At 46.1% G+C, this 22226-nt stretch overlaps 1 protein-coding gene across 1 annotated transcript; it reads right to left on the reverse strand.

Moving 5' to 3' along the window:
• Positions 1 to 550: 550 nt before the first annotated feature.
• LOC144494691 (sialic acid-binding Ig-like lectin 15) lies at positions 551 to 19541 on the reverse strand. The gene is made up of 4 exons (XM_078213892.1): positions 19166 to 19541; positions 13859 to 14224; positions 4639 to 5019; positions 551 to 596 (listed from the first exon to the last, which is right to left on the reverse strand). Exons 1-4 carry the CDS (start codon positions 19539 to 19541, stop codon positions 592 to 594), a joined length of 1128 nt encoding a protein of 375 aa, XP_078070018.1. The 3' UTR covers positions 551 to 591.
• Between the last annotated feature and the right edge of the window lie 2685 nt (positions 19542 to 22226).

A 22226-nucleotide genomic window follows, 5' to 3' on the forward strand; every position in this document is an offset into this window, starting at 1 on the left:
AGGCACAGCTTTCGATGGTGAATGAAATGTGCAAAGAGGTCAGGAAAGTCTCCTTTTTAATCCCAGGCAAGGCCTGGACCGCCAGCCGGTTAAATACCAGTTGGAACTAGCTTTATACGCGCAGTTTTATTAATTATTGGAATTAAACTTAAATCTGAACCCATATCCCCAGAGCCTGGGCTCTACCAGATTAGTGGCCCAGTGATATTACCACAGCATCAACACCTCGATCCTGGCAGCAGCAATGAGGTGTTGACCATGTAATCTGTATTCAGTGTTGTTATCTTAGAGATAAATACTGGTCAGCCCTTTCCCAGGATAGTCACCGTGGGATATTTTACACTCAGGCCAGACAGGGCCTCAGTTTAACACCCCATCAGAAAGGCAGTGCCTCTGACAGTGCAGCACTCCCTCGGCACTGCAGTGGGAGAGTAAGCCCGGAGAGCAAAATAAAAACAGATAAACTAACACTGCGGATGCCCCACTGCGAACCACATTCAGGACCGAGGCCTAGCGCAGAGGGACAGGAGACAAACAAAGGGTCATGTGGGGGGGAATTGCCGTTTTCTCACCCTCAGGTTGTAGAGTCACTTAATCTGTGGGGAAAAAACAGAAGAGTAAATATTCAACTGGAGTTAGTCCAGTAGTCAGTATTTTAAATATACGATATATAAGAGATAGTTAAAATAAAGAATAATATAGAAATTAAATTTAACACTATAGAGTAAGGCCAGATCGCCAACCTCAAAGTTCAGGAATATGCTTAAGATTTTTGAAGGAGACTGAATTTACAAACAAGGAGCAGGTGTAGGCCATTCGGCCCCTCGAGCCTGCTACCCCATTTAATAAGATCCTGGCTGCCCCAAGGTCAACACTGCTGCCTCACAGCTCCAGGGACCCAGGTCCGATTCCAGCCTGGGGTCACTATCTGATTGGAGTCTGTACATTCTCCCTGTGTCTGCGTGGGTTTTCTCCGGGTGCTCCGGTTTCCTCCCACAGTCCATAGATGCGCGGGTTAGGTGGATGGCCATGCTAAATTGCCCCTTAGTGTCCAAAGGTGAGTGGGTTGGGTGGATTGGCCATGGTAAATGCACGGGGTTGCGAGGATAGGGCAAGGAGATGGGTCTGGGTGGGGTGCTCTTTCAGAGAGTCAGTGCCTCTTTCTGCTCTGTAACCACTCTATGGTTCCATGGTATTGTACACAATACTCCAAATGTGGTCTCACCAGTGCCCTGTGCAACTGAAGCATAATCTCCCTACTTACAATTCCCCTCACAATAATTAAAAACATTCCATTAACTTTCCTAATTACTTGCTGTACAAACTGGTCTTTTGTGATTCATGCACTAGGACACCCAGATCCCTCTGCATCTCAAAGCTCTGCAACCTCTCGCCATTTAGATAAAATGTTCCTATTTTATTCTTCCTGCCAAAATGAGCAATTTCACATTTTCCCACATGATATTTCATTTTGCCAGATCTTTGCCCACTCAGTAACCTGTCTATATCCCTTTGTAGCCTCCTTATGCCCTCTCCACAACTTACTTTCCTACCTATCTTGGTGTCATCAGCAAATTTAACAACCACACCTTTGGTCCCTTCATCCAAGTCATTTATAGAAATTGCAAACAGTTGAGGTCCCAGCACGGATCCCTATGGCAAATCACTCGTTACTTCCTGCCAACCTGAAAAAGGTTCATTTACCTTTGCGTACTCTCTGCTTCCTGTGAGCCAGCCAACCTTCTATCCATGCCAAAATGTTACCCCCTACACCACGAGCTTTTATTTTCTGAAATAGCCTTTGATATGGCACCATATCAAATGCCTTCTAGAAATCTAAGTACACTACATCTACCAGTTCCCCTTTATTCACAGCACATGTTAGTCCTTCAAAGAACTGCAAATAGTTAGTTCGGAATGTGGGTGAATTTTCCAGTGCCGCCCATCACCGGAATCGGAGTGGGCAAGGGGTAGACCAAGGAAAGGTCCATTGACCTTGGGCGGGATTTTCTGGTTTCGGGGCGAGCGCAGCCAGAAAATCCCACCCAATGATGTCCCTTTCACAAACGATGTTGACTCTGTCTGATTGCCTTGAACTTTTCCAAGTGTCGGGCTATAACTTCTTTAAAAATGGCTTCTAACATTTTCCCTGTGACAGTTGTTAGGCTAACTGCTTTCTGTCTCCATCCCTTTTTGAATAAAGGAGTTACATTTTCTATATTCCAATCCAATGGAACCTTAAAATCATAGAATCATACAGCACAGAAGAGACCCTTCGGCCCATCGAATCTGCACCGACACATTAGAAACACCTGAACTCCCACCTAATCCCGTCTACCAGCACTTGGCCCATAGCCCTGAATGTTATTCCCACATCTAGGGAATTTTGGAAATTAAAACCAGTGTATCAACTATCACACTATACACTTATTTTAAAACTCTGGTGATTGTAATTTTCCTGAGTTCCTCCCTTCCATTTCCTGGTTCTTTTCAAGCTTGAAATTTTATTTATTATTCACAGATAGGCTTACATTAACACTGCAATGAAGTCACTGTGAAAATCCCCTCGTCGCCACACTGCAGCGCCTGTCTGGGTTCGCTGAGGGAGAATTTAGCATGGCCAATGCACCTAACCAGCAGGTCTTTTGGACTGTGGGAGGAAACCGGAGCACCCGGAGGAAACCCACGCAGACACGGGGAGAACGTGCAAACTCCACACAGACAGTGACCCAAGCCGGGAATTGAACCTGAGACCCTGGCACTGTGAGGCAGCAGTGCTAACCACTGTGCCAGCGTGCCACCCCAATTTACAGCTATTTCTGGGATGTTACTTGTATCCTCCATAGCGAAGACCGGTACAAAATACCTGTTCAATTTATCTCCTTACTTTTCTATTATTAATTCCCCAGACTCACTTTCTAAAGGACCAACACTCACTCGGTTAACTCTTGTCTTATTTAAATATTTATAAAACCTCTTACCATTCTGTTTTTATGTGTCTAGCTAACTCTCTCTTGTACTCTAATGTTTCCCTCCTTATTAATCTTTTATTCATTCTTTGCTTCTTTTATATTCTGTCCAATTTTCTGATCTGCCAGACATCTTTGCAAAATTATATGCTTTTTCTTTAAGTTTCAGACTGCCTTTAACTCTTTTTGTTAACCATGGATGGTGGGTCCTGCCCTTGGAATTTTCCTTTCTCATTGGAATGTTCTATGTGTTATTAAATATTGCTCTAAGTGCCTGCTGTTGCATCTTTATTGACTTATCCCTTAATCCCGTTTACTGGTTCACAAGGACAGCACGGTGACCCCGTGGTTAGCATTGCTGTCTCACAGTGCCAGGGACCGGGTTTGATCCCGGCTTGGGTCACTGTCTGTGTGGAGTTTGCACATTCTCCCCGTGTCTGCGTGGGTTTCCTCCGGGTGTTCCGGTTTCCTCCCACAGTCTGAAAGACGTGCAGGTTAGGGTGCATTGACCCGAACAAGTGCCAGAGTGTGGTGACTAGGGGAATTTCACAGTAACTTCATTGCAGCGTCAATGTAAGCCTTACTTGTGACTAATAACTAAACTTTATTTTTTTCTTGGACCCCCCCTATCCTAGTTACCACATGTATTTACCCTCCTAGTCCCCCTGAGACTGAGGGGCAATTTAGCATGGCCAATCCACCTAACCCGCACATCTTTGGAGTGTGGGAGGAAACCGGAGCACCCGGAGGAAACCCACGCAGAAACGGGGAGAACATGCAAACTCCACGCAGAATTGAACCCAGGTCCCTAGTGCTGTGAGGCAGCAGTGCTAACCACTGTGCCACCGTGCCAACCTTGAATTGAATTGATGTTTCTCGAGCATTGGTCCAGGCCTCTGGATCACTAGCTCAGGGACATTAGCACTGTGCCACCATCCCTTTACCAAGCTGGGGAGAAGCAGGTTTATCAATTTAATTCTGCTTTTTTATGTTTTGCCTCAATTAGCACTCTTCATTCCTTAATGGCCCCATTAACACTCCCCTCTGTCCCATGTCCATGACACCTTTCTCAATATCTCCTTTATCCTAACCTATCTCTGTTCTTCTATTCTGCCCCACCTCCTTCACCCATCTCTCCTACTACATGTTTCATTACTGTTTTACCTCTCCTCAGTTCTGTAGAAGGGTAATTTGGGCAATAAGACCATAAGACATAGGAGCAGAATTAGGCCACTCGGCCCATCGAGTCTGCTCCTCCATTCAATCATGGCTGATATTTTTCTCATCCCCATTCTCCTGCCTTTTCCCCATAACCCTTGACCCCCTTATCAATCAAGAACCTATCTATCTCTGTCTTAAAGACACTCAATGACCCGGCCTCCTCTGCGGCAAAGAGTTCCACAGATTCACCACTCTCTGGCTGAAGAAATTCCTCCTCATCTCTGTTTTAGAGGATCGTCCCTTTAGCCTGAGGTTGTGCCCTCGATTCGAAACCTGAACTCTGCTTCTCTTTCCACAGACGCTGTCAGACCTGCTGAGCTTATCCAATACTTTCTGTTTGGATGGTCACTGTCAGTGATATTGAGGGTCCATTCTTTTCCAATTAAACGGACATATTCTGCTGGTTCCTGCTGGAAATCACAGAACAGGCAAAGCTAAATGGAGGTACCTTTTATTTTGATGAAGAGAATGATTCCTGTTATCAGGAGGAGGAGAAATTTAACCAACGGGATCAGGCAGAACATCCCGATGATGAAATTTGAGTAGTAGTTATCAGCGGTGAGGCGGATCTGACGGACGTCTCTCCCGTGTTCATTTACAGCCACACAGCTGTACGTCCCTCTCAGTATTGGGTTACGAAACTCTCCTATGGCTTGATGCTTGTCCAGCTCTCGTGTGACTGTTGTGTCAGTGCTGTTCCCGGGCACTGAGCTGCCCTCAGGATCGATCCACGTGATGTTGGCAGGTGGCACCGCTTCAACCCGGCACACAATGCTCTCTCCAGTTACATCATCGCTCACTGCCAACAGCTCCAGGATAGTGGCTGGGACTTGGGGAAAGAAGGAGAGATGCAGATAAACATTCTGGGAATGCGGGCATTGCTGGTTAAGCCAGCATTTATTGCCCATCCTTAACTGCCCCTTGAGAAGGTGGTGGTGAGCTGCTGCCTTCTTGAACCACAATATGGAGATGCCAGTGTGAGACTGGGGTGGGCACAGTGAGAAGTCTCACAACACTAAGTTAAAGTCCAATAGGTTTATTTGGAATCACGAGCTCTCAGAGCGCTGAGTCACCTGATGAAGGAGCTGCGCTCCGAAAGCTTATGATTCTAAATAAGCTTGTTGGACTTTAACCTGGTGTTGTGAGACTTCTTCTTGAACCGCTGCAGTCCATGTGGTGTAGGTACACCCACAGTGCTGTTAGGGAGGGAAATTGGTAAAGTTCGAAGGAACCTGAATGAAGACTAAACCGCAAAGCTGTGATTTGTAATCTGGAGTCCTGTCTACAGCTTGATCATTATAAACTCGGGGCAAAGTTGAACACCAGGCCGACATCTACGCTCTCTGTTCAGGTAAATATTTCACCCATCACAAGAACATATTCCACTTGGGGAAAGACATTTCACGAGGGATAATTGGGGTTCACGGAGGATGTGCGAGATGTTGGTATCTCGCACAGATTCATCAGAATGAAACCAGGACTTAATGATGTCTGTCTACGTCAACAGGGACAAATTAGAAATGGTCGAGAACTTCACATTTTTAGGTGTCCAGATCACCAACAACCTGTCCTGATCCCCCCTCCCATGCTGACACTATAGTTAAGAAAGCCCACCAATGTCTCTACTTTCTCAGGAGACTAAGGAAATTTGGCATGTCAGCTACGACTCTCAAAAACTTTTGAAGATGCACCATAGAAAGCATTCTTTCTGGTTGTATCACAGCTTGGTATGGCTCCTGCTCTGCCCAAGACCGCAAGGAACTACAAAAGGTCGTGAATGTAGCCCAATCCATCACACAAACCAGCCTCCCATCCATTGACTCAGTCTACACTTCCCACTGCCTCGGCAAAGCAGCCAGCATAATTAAGGACCCCACGCACCCTGGACATTCTCTCTTCCACATTCTTCTGTCAGGAAAAAGATACAAAAGTCTGAGGTCACATACCAACCGAGTCAAGAACAGCTTCTTCCCTGCTGCTGTCAGACTTTTGAATGGACTTACCTTGCATTAAGTTGATCTTTCTCTACACCCTAGCTATGACTGTAACACTACATTCTGCACTCTCTCATTTACTTCTCTATGAACGGTATGTTTTGTCTGTATAGCGCGCAAGAAACAATACTTTTCACTGTATGTTAATACATGTGACAATAATAAATCAAATCAAAATCAAATCAAAAGTAAAGGGGTAAATCGTCGATTTTAAAAAAGAGTTTGATAGGTTTGATATGGAGAATCTGTTCCTTGTGATAAAGGAACCCTGTTATCTTAAAATCTGAACAATTTGCCTGTGAAATTGGGAAACATTAGAGGATATTGTAAGGTATTTTGATATTGCTGATATTCCTGTTATGCTATGCTTAACATGTCGTGTATTCCTGTTACGCTATGTTTAACATGTTGTGTATTTCTGTTATGCTATGTTTAACATGTTGTGTATTTCTGTTATGCTATGTTTAACATGCTGTGCATTTCTGTTGTGAGTGAAATGTAACCAGTTGTGGTGTGGAGCAGTGTCTGGAACTCAATGTTGGCAGAAACATGGAGTGCAGAGCACATCAGGATGAAGGAAGAAGAATTTTGACTGAGGGCATCATCACTGGAGCTTTCTGAAAATAAAGACAGTTTTAATTGAACAGGGACACACACACACACTAAAGGTGACAGGTCATGTTATCAGGTTCAGACTAATTGCACCACCAGACACTCCCTCCACAACAACCCACATGGACAATGTCCTCCCTGGATACGTACAAATGTTTTTTTTTCCTGTCTTATCAAGATACAGGTATCTTATCCATGGCTGTTTGCACCTGGAGTCCCTCCTGTCTCCTGTTGAGAGCCTGTGACCACGTGTGGGTGGTCTTGCATAGCTTTGGTGGGATTGATAAAGAACTGAAACTCAATTGAATGACCCAATTTGAGGTATGAGAGCAGGGTCAGAAAGGTTGATAAAACCACAGCCCACAAGGACATTGGCTCTACAGTCAGGGAAGTTTGACTTGGTCAGTCACGGGGCGATTTGGTCAATGTGAGTCATACAGCTTGAGGGAGGTCTATACAGTTCCCCTCCCCTCGGTTCAGAGAATCATAAAATCCCTACAGTGCAGAAAGAGGCTATTCGGCCCATCGAGTCTGCACTGACCACAATCCCACCCAGGCCCTATCCCCCCGTATTTACCCTGCTAATTCACCTGACGCTAAGGGGCAATTTAGCTTGACCAGTCCACTTAACACGCACATCTTTGGAGTGTGGGAGGAAACCGGAGCACCCGGAGGAAACCCACGCAGACACGGGGAGAACGTGCAAGCTCCACACAGACAGTCAGCCGAGGCCGGAATTGAACCTGGGTCCCTGGCGCTGTGAGGCAGCAGTGCTAACCACTGTGACACCGTGCCACAGTTCACTGTGGCTGAAAGGTCTTAGACAGTGACCTTCCCCACTCTGTCTCCGTGTCGACTGCCCCAAGCTTTAGTGTGTCCCTCAGCACGTGGTCATGGACCTTGGAATGTGCCAGTCTGCAAGACTCGGTCGGGGACAACTATTTGTACTGGAGATCAACAAGTTTCGGGGAGACCAAAGAGTGTCTTTCTCCGAGTTGATGATCCTTCCTTCAGCAGTAGCTGATGCTTGTCTCGGTGTGCGCCCCTGGGAATAGCCCATAGCGCACACATTGAATATATACAGTGAATGTGACATGTATTACAATTGTATTGGAACACTTCAAGAGTGCCACTTGATCTCTGTGGACAACTTCAATACCTTTGCACAATTTGTAATGACTGTTTTGAAATGTCTGTAATATTTCTTTGACTGCATTGAAGCCCCTCAGGGTGTAATATGATGCACGTTGCAACAAAAACCAAAAATGCTGGAAAATCTCAGCAGGTCTGACAGCATCTGAGGAGAGAGAATAGAGCCAACATTTCGAGTCTGGATGACCCTTCGTCAGAGTTCAATTTCATTGCACGTTGTGTGATGGCCTGTTTGAATTATTTGTAATGTTCTTTCAGATAGTTTATGAATAAGGTAGATTTTTGCAAATACAATGACTTGATCAATGTAGACAGAATATTGAAATGCTTGTAATGATCTCATTACTGAATTGAAGAACATCAGAGTGTTTTTTAAAAAGTTTGTTTATTAGTCACAGGTAGGCTTACATTAACACCGCAATGAAGTTACTGTGAAAATCCCCCAGTCACCTGGCGCCTGTTCGGGTACACCGAGGGAGAATTTAGCATGGCCAATCCACTTAACCCATACATCTTTTGGGAGGAAACAGGAGGAAAACCCATGCAGACACGTGGAGAACTTGCAACTTCCATATGGACAGTGACCCAAGCCAGGAATCGAACCAGGGTCCCTGGCACTATGAGGCAGCAGTGCTAACCACTGTGCCACCGTGTCACCCTTTTTTTGAAATCTTATCTGAATCTCTGTAGAAAGTGTGAATATCATTGCACTTTACTGAAATGACAATTTGAAATGTTTTGTAAGAGATTTAATGAATAAAGTATATTTCTACAAAAAAAAATATTTAAATGCCACTGCACTTTTTGCAAGGACAAGCTTGTAATCTTTTACAAATAAAGTATATTTTTGCAAAAAACAAGTAAGTCCGTGTGGGAGAACTTGCTGAGCAGACTGACTAGCCCGGAATGAACTCCTGCACACAGGTCTTACTAAGCAACTGGTGTTTTAAATAGTGTTAATAAAGGATTTTCACAAAGTGGAAATTGTATCCAGAGTGTGTTCCGTGTTGTTTGTACTAAATACAGGGTCCGGACTTGAGTGAAAAGTGAGACCCCCCTTTCTCCCCGTTTCAGAGTTTCACCATATTAGACGCTGAGGCTGGAATTTTACCATCCCGCCGCCACGGGAATTGGAGCGGGCGAGGGGCAGACCATGGAAAGGTCCGTTGACCTCGGGTTTTCCGGTTTCAGGTCGAGTGAGGCAGTAAAGTCCCACCCTGAGTATCTGCTTCTCCAAAGAATTGTGAATGCTGATGTGAGTCAGAGCTTTCAAGACTGAGGATAATAGATTATTTTGGAACAAAGGCAGGGGTAGACCGAGTTAAAATAGGGGGAGAGGGGTGCTTAGTGGTAATGGGACCAGATTTTCGATCCTGAACCAGGTAGCTCGAGTCAACCTGGGAAAAAGTGTTCCAAAAACTGCAGTTTTCCCACCGTTGGGATGATGAGGGGGAGGGGGGTGCGATGGGAACATTGGTGTAGGATAAAGTTGGGTCCCCCTTCCTCAGATGCAGATGGGAGGCAGCCACACGGCTCCAGGGTGCCGAGGCAGGCCGTATAGAGGGCCCACCTCAGTTCTCTGGGACTTTGTCCCAGTTGCTTTGTCAAATATTGGACTCTTAAACGCTGAAACATCATATCTCATCACCTCCACCCTCATCCACACTGCATGCATGCCCCCCTCCCACCCACCTCCCACGGAGCCTTATAACCACCGTGCCAACTTCATGCAAATTCATGCTAATCCATGTCCTTCCACCCACCACCCCTTGCCCTTTCACCCTCCATGCCAAGTATCCACCATGAGCAGATATCAGGAGACATGTTGAGACAAAATAGCGTAAAATTATAAATAGCTATTAATGCTTTGACTATAATAAAAATACTCCCATTCATGAATCTTCATTCAAACTTTAAAATAACCTTGAGTACTTGATCCCTTATCAAAGCAAACATATTCCTAACCCCACATCAAAGACAGCTAATCCTTTAATAATCTATTTGAGCTGTCAATCAAGCTATAAACTTACTGCACCCCTCCTGGGATAATTGTAGGTTGTAAAAAGCCACCAACCATTAATAATAATATAATAATAACCTTTGGGGTAATGTCAAGAAGCAGCTATTATAATTAATGGAACAGATTATTTTCAACACTCGCTGACACAGGCAGGCTGTTTTTAATTTTTAAAGAGTTGGGGATTGAAATAAATTGGCTGCTTTATGGTTCTACACACCTAATTCACCTTGAATGAGCTTTAATGTCTCCTTCATCAATCCATGGCTCTCATACTCCCACAGGGCGGCACGGTGGTACACTGGTTAGGACTGCTGCTCTACAGTGCCAGGGACCAAATGTGACCAACATGCTCACATCTATAAAATCCGAGAGAATAAACATTTCACATTGAATAACGCCTGGTCCATTTTACTCATTTGGTATCGATAAATGGGTATTGGAAAACAAAGTTAAACTTCAAAATTTTCCAATGACACTGAGCTCGGAGGATTGGCAAATAGTGAGGATACCTAGCAAGAGGCACAGTGATTAGCACTGCTGCCTCACAGCGCCAGGGACCTGGGTTTGATTCCCGGCTTGGGTCACTGCCTGTGTGGAGTTTGCACATTCTCCCCGTGTCTGCGTGGACTTCCTTCGGGTTTCCTCCCACAAAAGATGTGCGGGTTAGGTGGATTGGCCATGCTAAATTGACCTTAGTTTCAGGGGGATTAGCAGGGTAAATATGTGGGGTTACGGGGATAGGGTGAGATTGTTGTTGGTGCAGGCTCGATGGGCCGAATGGCTTCCTTCTGTGCTGTAGGGATTCTAAGATATAGATGGGCTAGCCGAGCAAGCAAACAAGTGGCAGGTGGATTTTATAACAGGCGATGCATTTTGACAGAAGCAATCTAAACTGATGGCAAAATTCTAAAGTAAGTGCAGCGATAGAAGGTGCCTCATCATGCAAGGTGGCGGAACATATTGAGAGTGTGGCTCACAAAGCATGTTGTATCTTGGGCTTCATAGATAGAGGCGTGGAGGACGAAAGCGGGGAAGTTATGTTGAATCTTTACAAAACTCGGGTTAGGCCACAGCTGGGGTATTGCGTCCAATTCTGGTCCCCACACTTTAGAGAATATGAGAGAGTCCAAGATAGGGTGCAGAGAAAGAGTTGTCCAGGAATGAGGAGTGACAAGGTTAGGCTGGAGAAACTGGGGATGGAATAAAGGAGACTGAGGGGGGATTTGATGGAGGTGTACAGGATTTAGATAAGATAGAGAAAGAAAAGCTGTTGTGATGGAATGGAGACACAGATTGAAGGTTTTTGGACAGAGATGCAGTAGGGGAATGTGAGAAATACACTGATTGGAAGTGACCTGGAGCTCACTGTCTATCAGGGTGATGGAAGAGGAGGCAATCAATAATTCAAAAGAAAATTGGATTGGCACTTAAGGGAAATAAGCCAGACAATGGGGAGTGGGACTGAACGGATAGAGTGGCCGCATCAACTCAAAGGGATCTCTTTCTGTGCTGTGATGGTTCTACGATTAATTGGATAGCTGTTTCAAAGACACGATGGGCCGAATAGCCTCATTCTGTGCTGTATCATGCTATGATTCTATGAAGTAGGTTTTAGTGTCTTCAAACACATGCTGTACATCAAACATTCACTCCCTTCACCAGCAACGCAGAGTGGCAGCAGTGTGTATTATCGACAAGATTCACTGCAGGAACTCGCTAGGGCTCCTCCGACGGCACCTTCCAAACCCACAATCACCACTGAAAAACTCTGTTTCCGTCAGCATGAAGTAGACTTCATAGCCTTGAATATATTAGTAATAAGTCTTTACTTTTTAAAATTTGTTCATGAGATGTTGGTGTCGCTGGCTGGGCCAGCATTTATTGCCCATCCCTGAGGGCATTGAAAAGTTAGCCACACTGCTGTGGCTCTGGAGTTACATGTGGGCCAGACTGGGTAAGGATGGCAGATTTTGTATAAGATTTTGATGGGTATAGATAGAGTGAATGCAAGCAGGCTTTTTCCGCTGAGACTAGCGGAGAAAAAAACCAGAGGGCATGGGTTAAGGGTGAAAGGAGAAAAGTTTAAAGGGAATATTAGGGGGGGCTTCTTCACGGAGAGAGTGGTGGGAGTGTGGAATGAGCTGCCGGATAAAGTGGTAAATGCTTTTAACATTTAAGAAAAACTTGGACGGGTTCATGGATGAGAGGGGTGTGGAGGGATATAAGAACATAAGAACATAAGAAATAGGAGCAGGAGTAGGCCATCTAGCCCCTCGAGCCTGCCCCGCCATTCAATAAGATCATGGCTGATCTGACGTGGATCAGTACCACTTACCCGCCTGATCCCCATAACCCTTAATTCCCTTACCGATCAGGAATCCATCCATCCGCGCTTTAAACATATTCAGCGAGGTAGCCTCCACCACCTCAGTGGGCAGAGAATTCCGGAGATTCACCACCCTCTGGGAGAAGAAGTTCCTCCTCAACTCTGTCTTAAACCGACCCCCCTTTATTTTGAGGCTGTGTCCTCTAGTTTTAACTTCCTTACTAAGTGGAAAGAATCTCTCCGCCTCCACCCTATCCAGCCCCCGCATTATCTTATAAGTCTCCATAAGATCCCCCCTCATCCTTCTAAACTCCAACGAGTACAAACCCAATCTCCTCAGCCTCTCCTCATAATCCAAACCCCTCATCTCCGGTATCAACCTGGTGAACCTTCTCTGCACTCCCTCCAATGCCAATATATCCTTCCTCATATAAGGGGACCAATACTGCACACAGTATTCCAGCTGCGGCCTCACCAATGCCCTGTACAGGTGCATCAAGACATCCCTGCTTTTATACTCTATCCCCCTCGCAATATAGGCCAACATCCCATTTGCCTTCTTGATCACCTGTTGTACCTGCAGACTGGGCTTTTGCGTCTCATGCACAAGGACCCCCAGGTCCCTTTGCACGGTAGCATGTTTTAATTTGTTTCCATTGAGATAGTAATCCCATTTGTTATTATTTCCTCCAAAGTATATGGTCCAAGTGCAGGTCAGTGGGACTAGGCAAAAAATGGTTCGGCACAGACAAGAAGGGCCAAAGGCCTGTTTCTGAGCTGTAATTTTCTATGGTTCTATTTCCTTTCCTAAAGGACATTAGTGAACCGGATGGATTTTTCCGACAATCGACAATGGTTTCATGGTCATCAGTAGACTTGTAATTCTAGAATTTTTATTTATTAAATTCAAATTTCACCATCTGCCGTGGTGGAATTTGAACCCAGGTCTCCAGAACATTACGCTGGGTCTCTGGATTACTAGTCCAGTGACAATACCACTATGCCACCACCTCCCCACAACTCAAAGCTGTATATATATGTACACCAGAGGGTATAGATATGGAGCTGACTCAATCCTCGATCTTACACATCTATATCCATCTGGGTTATGTATCTTACATCACTGCGTGCGTGACTGTATTCAGTCCCACATTAACCTTGTCTATGCCATATCAAACTGCTACATCGGCCATCTAGAAGGACAAGGGCAGCAGATACCTGGAAACATCCCCACCTGGAGGTTCCCCTCCGAGTCACTCAACATCCTGACTTGGAAATATGCCGCTGTTCCTTCACTGTCACTGGGTCAAAATCCTGGAACACCCTCCCTAACAGCACTGTGGGTGTCCCTACACCACATGGACTGCAAGGGTTCAAGAAGGCAGCTCACCACCACCTTCTCAAGGGCAGTGAGGGATGGACAATAATACTGGCCCAGCCATTGACGCCCATATCACGGAAATTAATCTTTAAAAATCAGAACCAATCGACGACCCAATGGCAGAATATACGGATAGTCAAAAGTTATGTTCTGATGTTATCATTGACCTCAATGTTTTCTTACCAACAACCTGGAGTTGCATCACATCCTGAGTTACATTTTCCCGATTCCCATTCCTGATGTGTACGTGACAGAAGTAATCATCGGTGTCGATCAGCTGCAGGTTCCTCATCCTTAGGGAAGCGTCTCCTTGGGTTGTGTTTCCAATCAGTTCATATCGATCTCCTTCATTCACAGTGACTCGGTCAGTGTAGCCAGAACCAGCCCCGAGGGAACGAGTGCAACTAAAAACAGTGGAAGCTTTGTGTGGATTCCTCTTCATCCAGAGGACAGTGAGGGAGCTGGGAGAATGCTGAGGGGGATTGAAGGTGCAGGACAGAGTGACAGAATCTCCCTTCACCCCAGTCACTGCCCGCGAATCGCTCTGACCTGAGGGAGGGAGGATTTGAAAGATTATTCAGTAACAGGGAATATGGAGAGAGTTTACATTTGGTTTGTATGTGTGGCAACTTTCACTGAATCAGACAGTGACGCACTGAATACAACAAATACAAGAAAAATCTGCATTTCTATCGCACCTTTCACAACCTCGTGATGTCCAAAAGCACTCTATAGTCAGTGGAGTCCTTTCAAAGTGCACTCACTGTTGTAGTTTAGGAAACTTTATTTTTTATTCATACATGGGACATGGGCGTCGCTGGCTGGCCAGTATTTATTGATGAGGTGGAGATGCCAGCGTTGGACTGGGACTCACCTGATGAAGGGGCAGCGCTCTGAAAGCTTGTGGCTTGTGGTACCAAATAAGCCTGTTGGACTTTAACCTGGTGTTGTGAGACTTCTTACAGCATTGATTGTCCATCCCTAGTTGCCCGAGGGCAGTTGAGAGTCACCCACATTGCAGGCGGCACAGTGGCACAGTGGGTTAGCACTGCTGCCTCACAACACCAGGCACTTGGGTTCGATTCCCGGCTCGGGTCACTGTCTGTGTGGAGTTTGCACATTCTCCCTGTGTCTACGTGGGTTTCCTCCGGGTGCTCCGGTTTCCTCCCACAGTCCAAAGATGTCGGTAGGTGGATTGGCCAAGCTAAGTTGCCCCTTAGTGTCAGGGGGACTAGCTAGGGTAAATTATGGGGATAAGGCCGAGGTGGGATTGTGGTTGGTGCAGACTCGATGGGCCGAATGACCTCCTTCTGCACTGTAGGGATTCTATGCTATGACATTGCTGTGGTTCTGTAGTCACATGTAGGCCAGACCAGGTAAAGACGGCAGGTTTCCTTCCCTAAAGGGACATTAGTGAACCAGATGGGTTTTTCCATCAATCGACAATGATTTCATGGTCATCAGTAGATTCGTAATTCCAGAGATTTTTTATTGAATTCAAATTCCACCAGCTGCCGTGGCGGGATTCGAACCCGGGTTCCCAGAACATTAGCTGAGTTTCTGGATTAATATTCTGGCGATAATACCACTGGGCCATCGCCTCCCACAAAAAACTCAGCACATTCAGAAACTCAGCAGCTAATTTTCACAAAGCAAGATCCCACACACAGCGTGGTAACAATGACCAGCTTCATTGTGTTTACTGCTATTGGCTGAAGGATAGATATTGGTCCGGGCACTTGGGGTACCAGCACGTCTCCTTTCCAAAACCCGCACGATCAGATGCGACCTCAGTTTGTGTTCTTACCTGAAAAACGGCACCTCTGACTGTGCAGCATTCCTTCAAAACGGTAATAGGAATATCGGACTCAGGAGGAGGGGGAGGCTATTTGGCACTTTGAGCCTGTTCCGCTATTCGACAAGGTCAGGATTGGGCTGGTTGTGTCAACTCCACTTTCCTGTCTGCCCACAAATCTAACTCTGCCGTGGTTAAATTCAGTGAGCCAGCCTCCACTGCTTTCTGAGAGAGATAATCCCACAGACTGGCAACCTCTGAGAGAAAGAAATTCCCCGTCTCATTTTTAAATTGTATCCCCTAATTTCTAGTCACTCCCACAAGAGGAAACATCTGCCTTGTATCCACCCTGTCATGTCCTCTCAAGATCTTATACGTTTCTATACAATCATTTCTCGCAACTCCAATGGGTACAGGCCCAACCTGTTCAGCCTTTCCTCATAAGACAACATCTTCACCCCCAGGAATGAGTTCATAGAATCGTACTGTGCAGAAGGAGGCCATTCAGCTCATCAAGTCTATACCGACCACAATCCCACCCAGGCCCTGTCCCCATAACCCCAGGCATTTACCCTAGCTGGTCCCCCTGACACCAAGGATCAATTTAGCATGGCCAATCCCCTAACCCACATATCTTCGGACTGTGGGAGGAAACCAGAGCACCCGGAGGAAACCCACGCAGACATGGGGAGAATGTGCAGACTCTGCACAGACAGCGACCCAAGCCAGGAATCGAACCCGCGTCCCTGGTGCTGTGAGACAGCAGTGCTAACCACTGTGCCACCGCGCCGTCCTGTTGACTGAACCGTCTCTGAACTGCTTCTAAAGGAATTAAATCCTTTTCCAAAAGGGGGCACCAAAATAATCCACACTATTCCAGGTGTGGTCTCACAATGCCCTGTACAGTTTTAGTAAAACTTCCACACTTTTATATTGTATAAGGGATATTGTATTTCCCTTAAAATAAACAGGAACATTCCCATTGCCTTCCTACTCACTTGCTGCACCTGCATACTAACCTTATTGTGATTCATATAGTAGGGCACCCAGATCCCTCTGCCTCACCGAGTTCTGCAATCTCTCTCTGTTTAAATAGGATGCTGCTTTTCTATTCTCCCATGTCATACTGCAACTGCTAAATTTTGCCCATGCACCTCACCTGTCACAATCCCTTTGTAGACACTTTTCCTCCTCTTGGCAACTTACTGTCCTGCCTATCGTGGTGTCATTGGCAAATCTAGTGACCATACATTCAAAGAACAGTACAGCACAGGAACAGGCCCTTCGGCCCTCCAAGCCTGCGCCGATCATGATGCCTGTCTAAACTGAAACCGTATGCACTTATGGAATCTGTATCCTTCCATTCCCATCCTATTCAAGTATTTGTCTAGATGCCCCTTAAAAGCCGCTATCGTACCTGCTCCCACCACCTCCCTGGGCAGCGGCTCCAGATATTCACCACCCTCTGTGTAAAAAACATTGCCTCGCACATCTCCTCTAAACTTTTCCCCACATGCCTTAAACCCATGTCCCCGAGTACTTGACTTTTCTACCCTAGGAAAGAGCATCTGACTATCCACTCTGTCCATGCCCCTCATAATCTTGTAAACCTCTATCTGTCATTCCAGTGAGAGCAAAGCGTGTTTATCCAACCTCTCCTCATAGCTAATACCCTCCAGACTAGGCAACATCCTGGTAAACCTCTTCTGTACCCTCTCCGAAGATTCAGTTCCTTCATCCATTAATAGAGATTGTAAATAGTTGAGGCCCCAACATTGATCACTGTTACATCTTGTCAAATGAAAAGTATCATAGAATCATAGAAACCCTACAGTGCATAAGGAGGCCATTCGGCCCATCGAGTCTGCACCGACCACAATCCCACCCAGGCCCTACCCCCACATATTTACCCGCTAATCCCTCTAACCTACGCATCCCAGGACTCTAAGGGGCAATTTTTTTTAACCTGGCCAATCAACCTAACCCGCACATCTTTGGCCTGTGGGAGGAAACCGGAGCACCCGGAGGAAACCCACGCAGACACGAGGAGAATGTGCAAACTCCACACAGACAGTGACCCGAGCCGGGAATCGAACCCGGGACCCTGGAGCTGTGAAGCAGCAGTGCTAACCACTGTACTACTGTGCCGCCCCATGCACTTATGGAATCTGTATCCTTTATCTCTAATCTCTGCTTCCTCTTAGCTCTGTCCTGCCAATAGGTTACCCCCTACACCATGAGCATTTCTTTAGCATCATAACTTTTGATGTGGAGCAGTTTTAAAGAAGGGGTCTCCCATTTCTCGCAGAGGGTCCTGAATCTATGGAACTCTCTGCCCCGGAGCGGTGGAAGTTGGGTCAATGAACATATTTAAGGTTGAGGTAGGTAGATTCTTGACTAACAAGGGAATCAAAGGTCAAAGGTAATGAGGGGCAGGTGGATGGTGAAGTTGGGACCACATTCAGATGAGCCATGATCACATTGAATGGTGAAGTGGCCCAATGAGCCTACTCTTGCTCCTAATTCATATGTTCGGTAAAGAAGGCAAATCGTATGTTGGCCTTCATTGCGAGAGGTTTCGAGTACAGGAGCAGGGATGTGTTGCTGCAATTATACAGGGCCTTGGTGAGGCCACACCTAGAGTATTGTGTGCAGTTTTCTGAGGAAGGATGTTCTTGCTCTCGAGGGAGTGCAGCGAAGGTTTACCAGGCTGATTCCGGGGATGGCGGGATTGATGTATGAGGAAAGATTGACTAGGTTAGGATTGTTTTCGCTGGAGTTCAGACAAATGAGGAGGGATCTCATAGAGACTTATAAAATTCTAACAGGACTAGACAGGGTGGATGCAGGGAGGATGTTCCCGATGATGGGGGAGTCCAGAACCAGGGGTCACAGTCTGAGGATTCAGGGTAGACCATTTAGGACGGAGATGAGGAGACATTTCTTCACCCAAAGAGTGGTGAGCCTGTGGAATTCATTCCCACAGGAAGTAGTTGAAGCCAAAACAATGAATATATTCAAGAGGCAGCTGGATATAGCACTTGGGGTGAATGGGATCAAAGGTTATGGGGAGAAAGCAGGATTAGGCTATTGAGTTGGATGATCAGCCATGATTGTGATGAATGGCGGAGCAGGCTCGAAGGGCCGAATGGCCTCCTCCTGCTCCTATCTTTTATGTTTCTATGTTTGATATGAGGCAAAGGATGAGTTACTTGCCTCAGATTACCTGGTTTCTGACCTGCTTTCGTAGCCTTAGTATTCCTATGGCTACCCAGTTTTGTTCTGGTAACCCCTGAGATGTTGATAGTGGGGGATTCAGTGGTGGTAATTCCATTGAATATCAAAGGGAGATGGTTAGATTCTCTCCTGTTGGAGATGGTCATTGCCTGGCACCTGTGTGGCACGAATGTTACTTGTCACTTATCAGCTCAGGGCTGGACATTGCCCAGGTCTTGCTGCATTTGGGTATGGAGTGCGTCAGTATCTGGGAATGATGGGGTTCAGGGGTTAGATAGACTCGAAAGGAAATAAACAGGACTGTGGGGTGAGGGAAATGGGAACTGGCAATAATTGGATAGCTCTTTCAAAGAACCAGCATGGACACTAAGGGCCAAATGGCCTCCTTCTACCTTGCTTGATTCTCTTGACACCCCAGCTGCCGACAACCTGATTATAAACTTTCGACAAGTTCTTACCTGCGACCACAAGAATTGTTTGAAATGAGCTTTGGAACGTTTCATTGGAATAGTCCTTCAGATTCACACGACACACAGTTTGCCGATTGTTTTCCTGTAGGGATAGCTGTTTGATGATTATGGAAGCATCATTTTCTCTCAGATTCCCCAACACTCGGTAACGCTTGCCCATGTTCTGGTGGATGAGATTCGCAAAGCCGCTGCTCTGTGAGTTTAGCGACGGATAATTTGTGTAACTGAAAAGCACCATGCTTGTCCACTTTTCCAACCACGTGACTGTGATGTTGCCTTTGTATCCTGGGTGAGGGTGCGTGAACTTGCAGAATAGAACAGTAGCTTTCCCTTCCCTACCCGTCACCTCCTCCGGTGTCTCCATGCTCCATCCATTCTCACCAAACCCTGTGTGGCATGATGACATAATAGAGCACAGAATCAGTAAAAGATCCTCCAATCTTCATCAAACTTCCTCTGGTGTATTCTCTGAGATAGGATGGAGCAACACGTCAGGATTCCTTCGACTGCACCTTCCAAACCCACAACCATGCCGTCTAGAAGGTAAAGGGCAGCAGATACGTGGGAACACCACCACGTACAAGTTCCCCTCCAAGCCACTCACCATCCCAACTTGGAAATATATCGCTGTTCCTTCACTGTCTCTGGGTCAAAATCCTGGAACTCCCTCCCTAACAGCACTGTGGGTGTATCTACACCACAGGAACTGCAGCGGGTTCAAGAAGGCAGCTCACCACCACCTTCTCAAGGACAATTAAGGATGGACGATAAATACTGGTTCTGCTGATGATGCTCACATCCAAAAAATTATTTAAGAAAAACACTTTTCTTTCAGAAGCCTCTCTTTTTGTATTCATTCGCGGGACGTGGGTGTCAGTGGCTGGACCAGCATTTATTGTCCATCCATAATTGCCCTTGAACTGAGTGTCTCACTCGGCTATTTCAGAGGGCAGTTAAGAGTCAACCACATTGCTGTGGGTTTGGAGTCACATGTAGGCCAGACCAGGTAAGGACGGCAGATTTCCTTCCCTAAAGGGACATTAGTGAACCAGGTGGGTTTTTATAACAATCGGTGATGGTTTCATGGTTATTATTAGACTTTTAATTGATTTTTTTATTGAATTCAAATTTCACCCTCTGCTAAACTCAGGTCCCGAGAGCATTACTCTGGGTCTCTGGTTAACTAGCCCAGTGACAATACCACTGTGCCACCACCTTCTGTTTACTCTGCTCAATATTCTGTCGGTTCTCTTCCTAATTTGCGATGGATTAGGTGCTCAGGCCTCTGGATTGAGGATTTATCCCACAACAATTTGATTCAGAGAGTGCTGCCCACTTTCTCATGGTTACCTCTGCCAGCTTAATTTTCCCAATCCACATGAAGATTAGAGACGCCCATGATTAATTTTTCACACGCCCTCACTATTTCCTGATGTATTCTCTGTCCTGTGATATAGCTACTGTTAGAGGACCTGTGGACAACTCACACCAGTGTCGTCTTCCCCTTGTTATTTCTTACATAGAAACATAGAAAATAGGAGCAGGAGGAGGCCATTCGGCCCTTCGAGCCTGCTCCACCATTCAATATGATCATGGTTGGTCATGCACTTTCAGTATTCCACTCCCGCTTTCTCTCCATATCCCTTGATCCCTTTAGCCGCAAGGGCCACGTCCAGCTCCCTCTTGAACATATCTAATGGACTGGCCCCAACAGCTTTCTGTGGTAGAGAATTCCACAGGTTCTCTGAGTGAAGAAGTTCTTCCTCATCTCAGTCCTGAATAGCTTACCCCTTATTCTTCGACTGTGATCCCGAGACACAGTCTCAGAATCACAGGGGCAGCACGGTGGCACAGTGGTTAGCGCTGCTGCCTCACAGCGCCGGGGACCCTGGTTTGATTCCCGACTTTGTCTGTGTGGAGTCTGCACATTCTCCCCGTGTCTGCCTGGGTTTAATCCGGGTGCTCCGGTTTCCTCCCACAGTCTGAAAGACGTGCTGTTTTAGGTGAATTGGCCATGCCAAATTCTCCCTCAGTGTACCCGAACAGGCGCCGGAGTGTGGTGGCTAGGGGATTTTCGCAGTGACTTCATTGCAGTGTTAATGTAAGCCTACTTGTGACTAATAAATAAACTTTAACTATTTAGTTCTGGACTTCCCCAACATCGGGAACATTCTTCCCACATCTAGCCTGTCCAGTCCCATCAGGATTTTATATGTTTCATAGAAACATAGAAAACTGCAGCACAAAAACAGGCCCTTTGGCCCCCCAAGTTGTGCCGAACATATCCCTACCTTTTAGGCCTACCTATAACCCTCCATCCTATTAAGTCCCATGTACTCATCCAGGAGTCTCTTAAAAGACGCTATTCTATGAGATCCCCTCTCATTCTTCACAATTCCAGTGAGTACAACCCCAGATGATCCAGTCTTTCTTACCTCCATCCATATGGATTCTATAACTTCTGATCCAAAATCATTTCTAGCTATCATACTTATTCCATCTTAGACCCACTGTCTTTCCCTCCCTCCCTGTTCTTCTGAAAAATCACTTATCCCTGAATATTTAGTTCCCAGTTTTGATCCCCTTGTAACCGCATCTCTGCAAAGGTTGTAAGTTCACACCCATTAACTTCACTTTGTGCCCTTAATTCATTTATTTTGTGCTGAATACGACATGGGTTTAAGTAAAGAGCCACTAATTTTGCCTTTTACCATTTTTTCTCTCTTTGACCTAATTTTCTGTGCGAGAGAAAGTGGAGAGAGAGAGAGAGTGGAGAGAGTGAGAGAGAGACAGTGGAGAGAGAGAGAGAGAGACAGTGCAGACTGCAGACAGGAAAGAGAGAGAAAGGAGTTGACCCATTTATCCCGACCCTCTGCTTTCTGTCAGTCAGCCAATCCTCTATCCAAGCCACTACTCTAGCCTCAACTCCCTGGGATCGAACCTTCTGGATCAGTCTCTTGTGTGGCATCTTATCAAATGCCTTCTGGAAGTCCAGATAGAGAAGAATAAACACCAGCATGGACCAGCTGGGCCGAATGGCCTGATTCTG

Source organism: Mustelus asterias, chromosome 6 (assembly GCF_964213995.1).
Source record: "Mustelus asterias chromosome 6, sMusAst1.hap1.1, whole genome shotgun sequence".
Lineage (NCBI taxonomy): Eukaryota > Metazoa > Chordata > Chondrichthyes > Carcharhiniformes > Triakidae > Mustelus > Mustelus asterias.

Coding starts and splice junctions, on each gene's coding strand:
- LOC144494691 (XM_078213892.1), bottom strand. CDS start 19,541: ATGGAGACACCGGAGGAGGTGACGGGTAGGGAAGGGAAAGCTACTGTT. Junction 14,225..19,165: donor AACAATTCTTGTGGTCGCAG/GTAAGAACTTGT, acceptor TCCCTCCCTCAG/GTCAGAGCGATTCGCGGGCA. Junction 5,020..13,858: donor GATGCAACTCCAGGTTGTTG/GTAAGAAAACAT, acceptor TCTTTCCCCAAG/TCCCAGCCACTATCCTGGAG.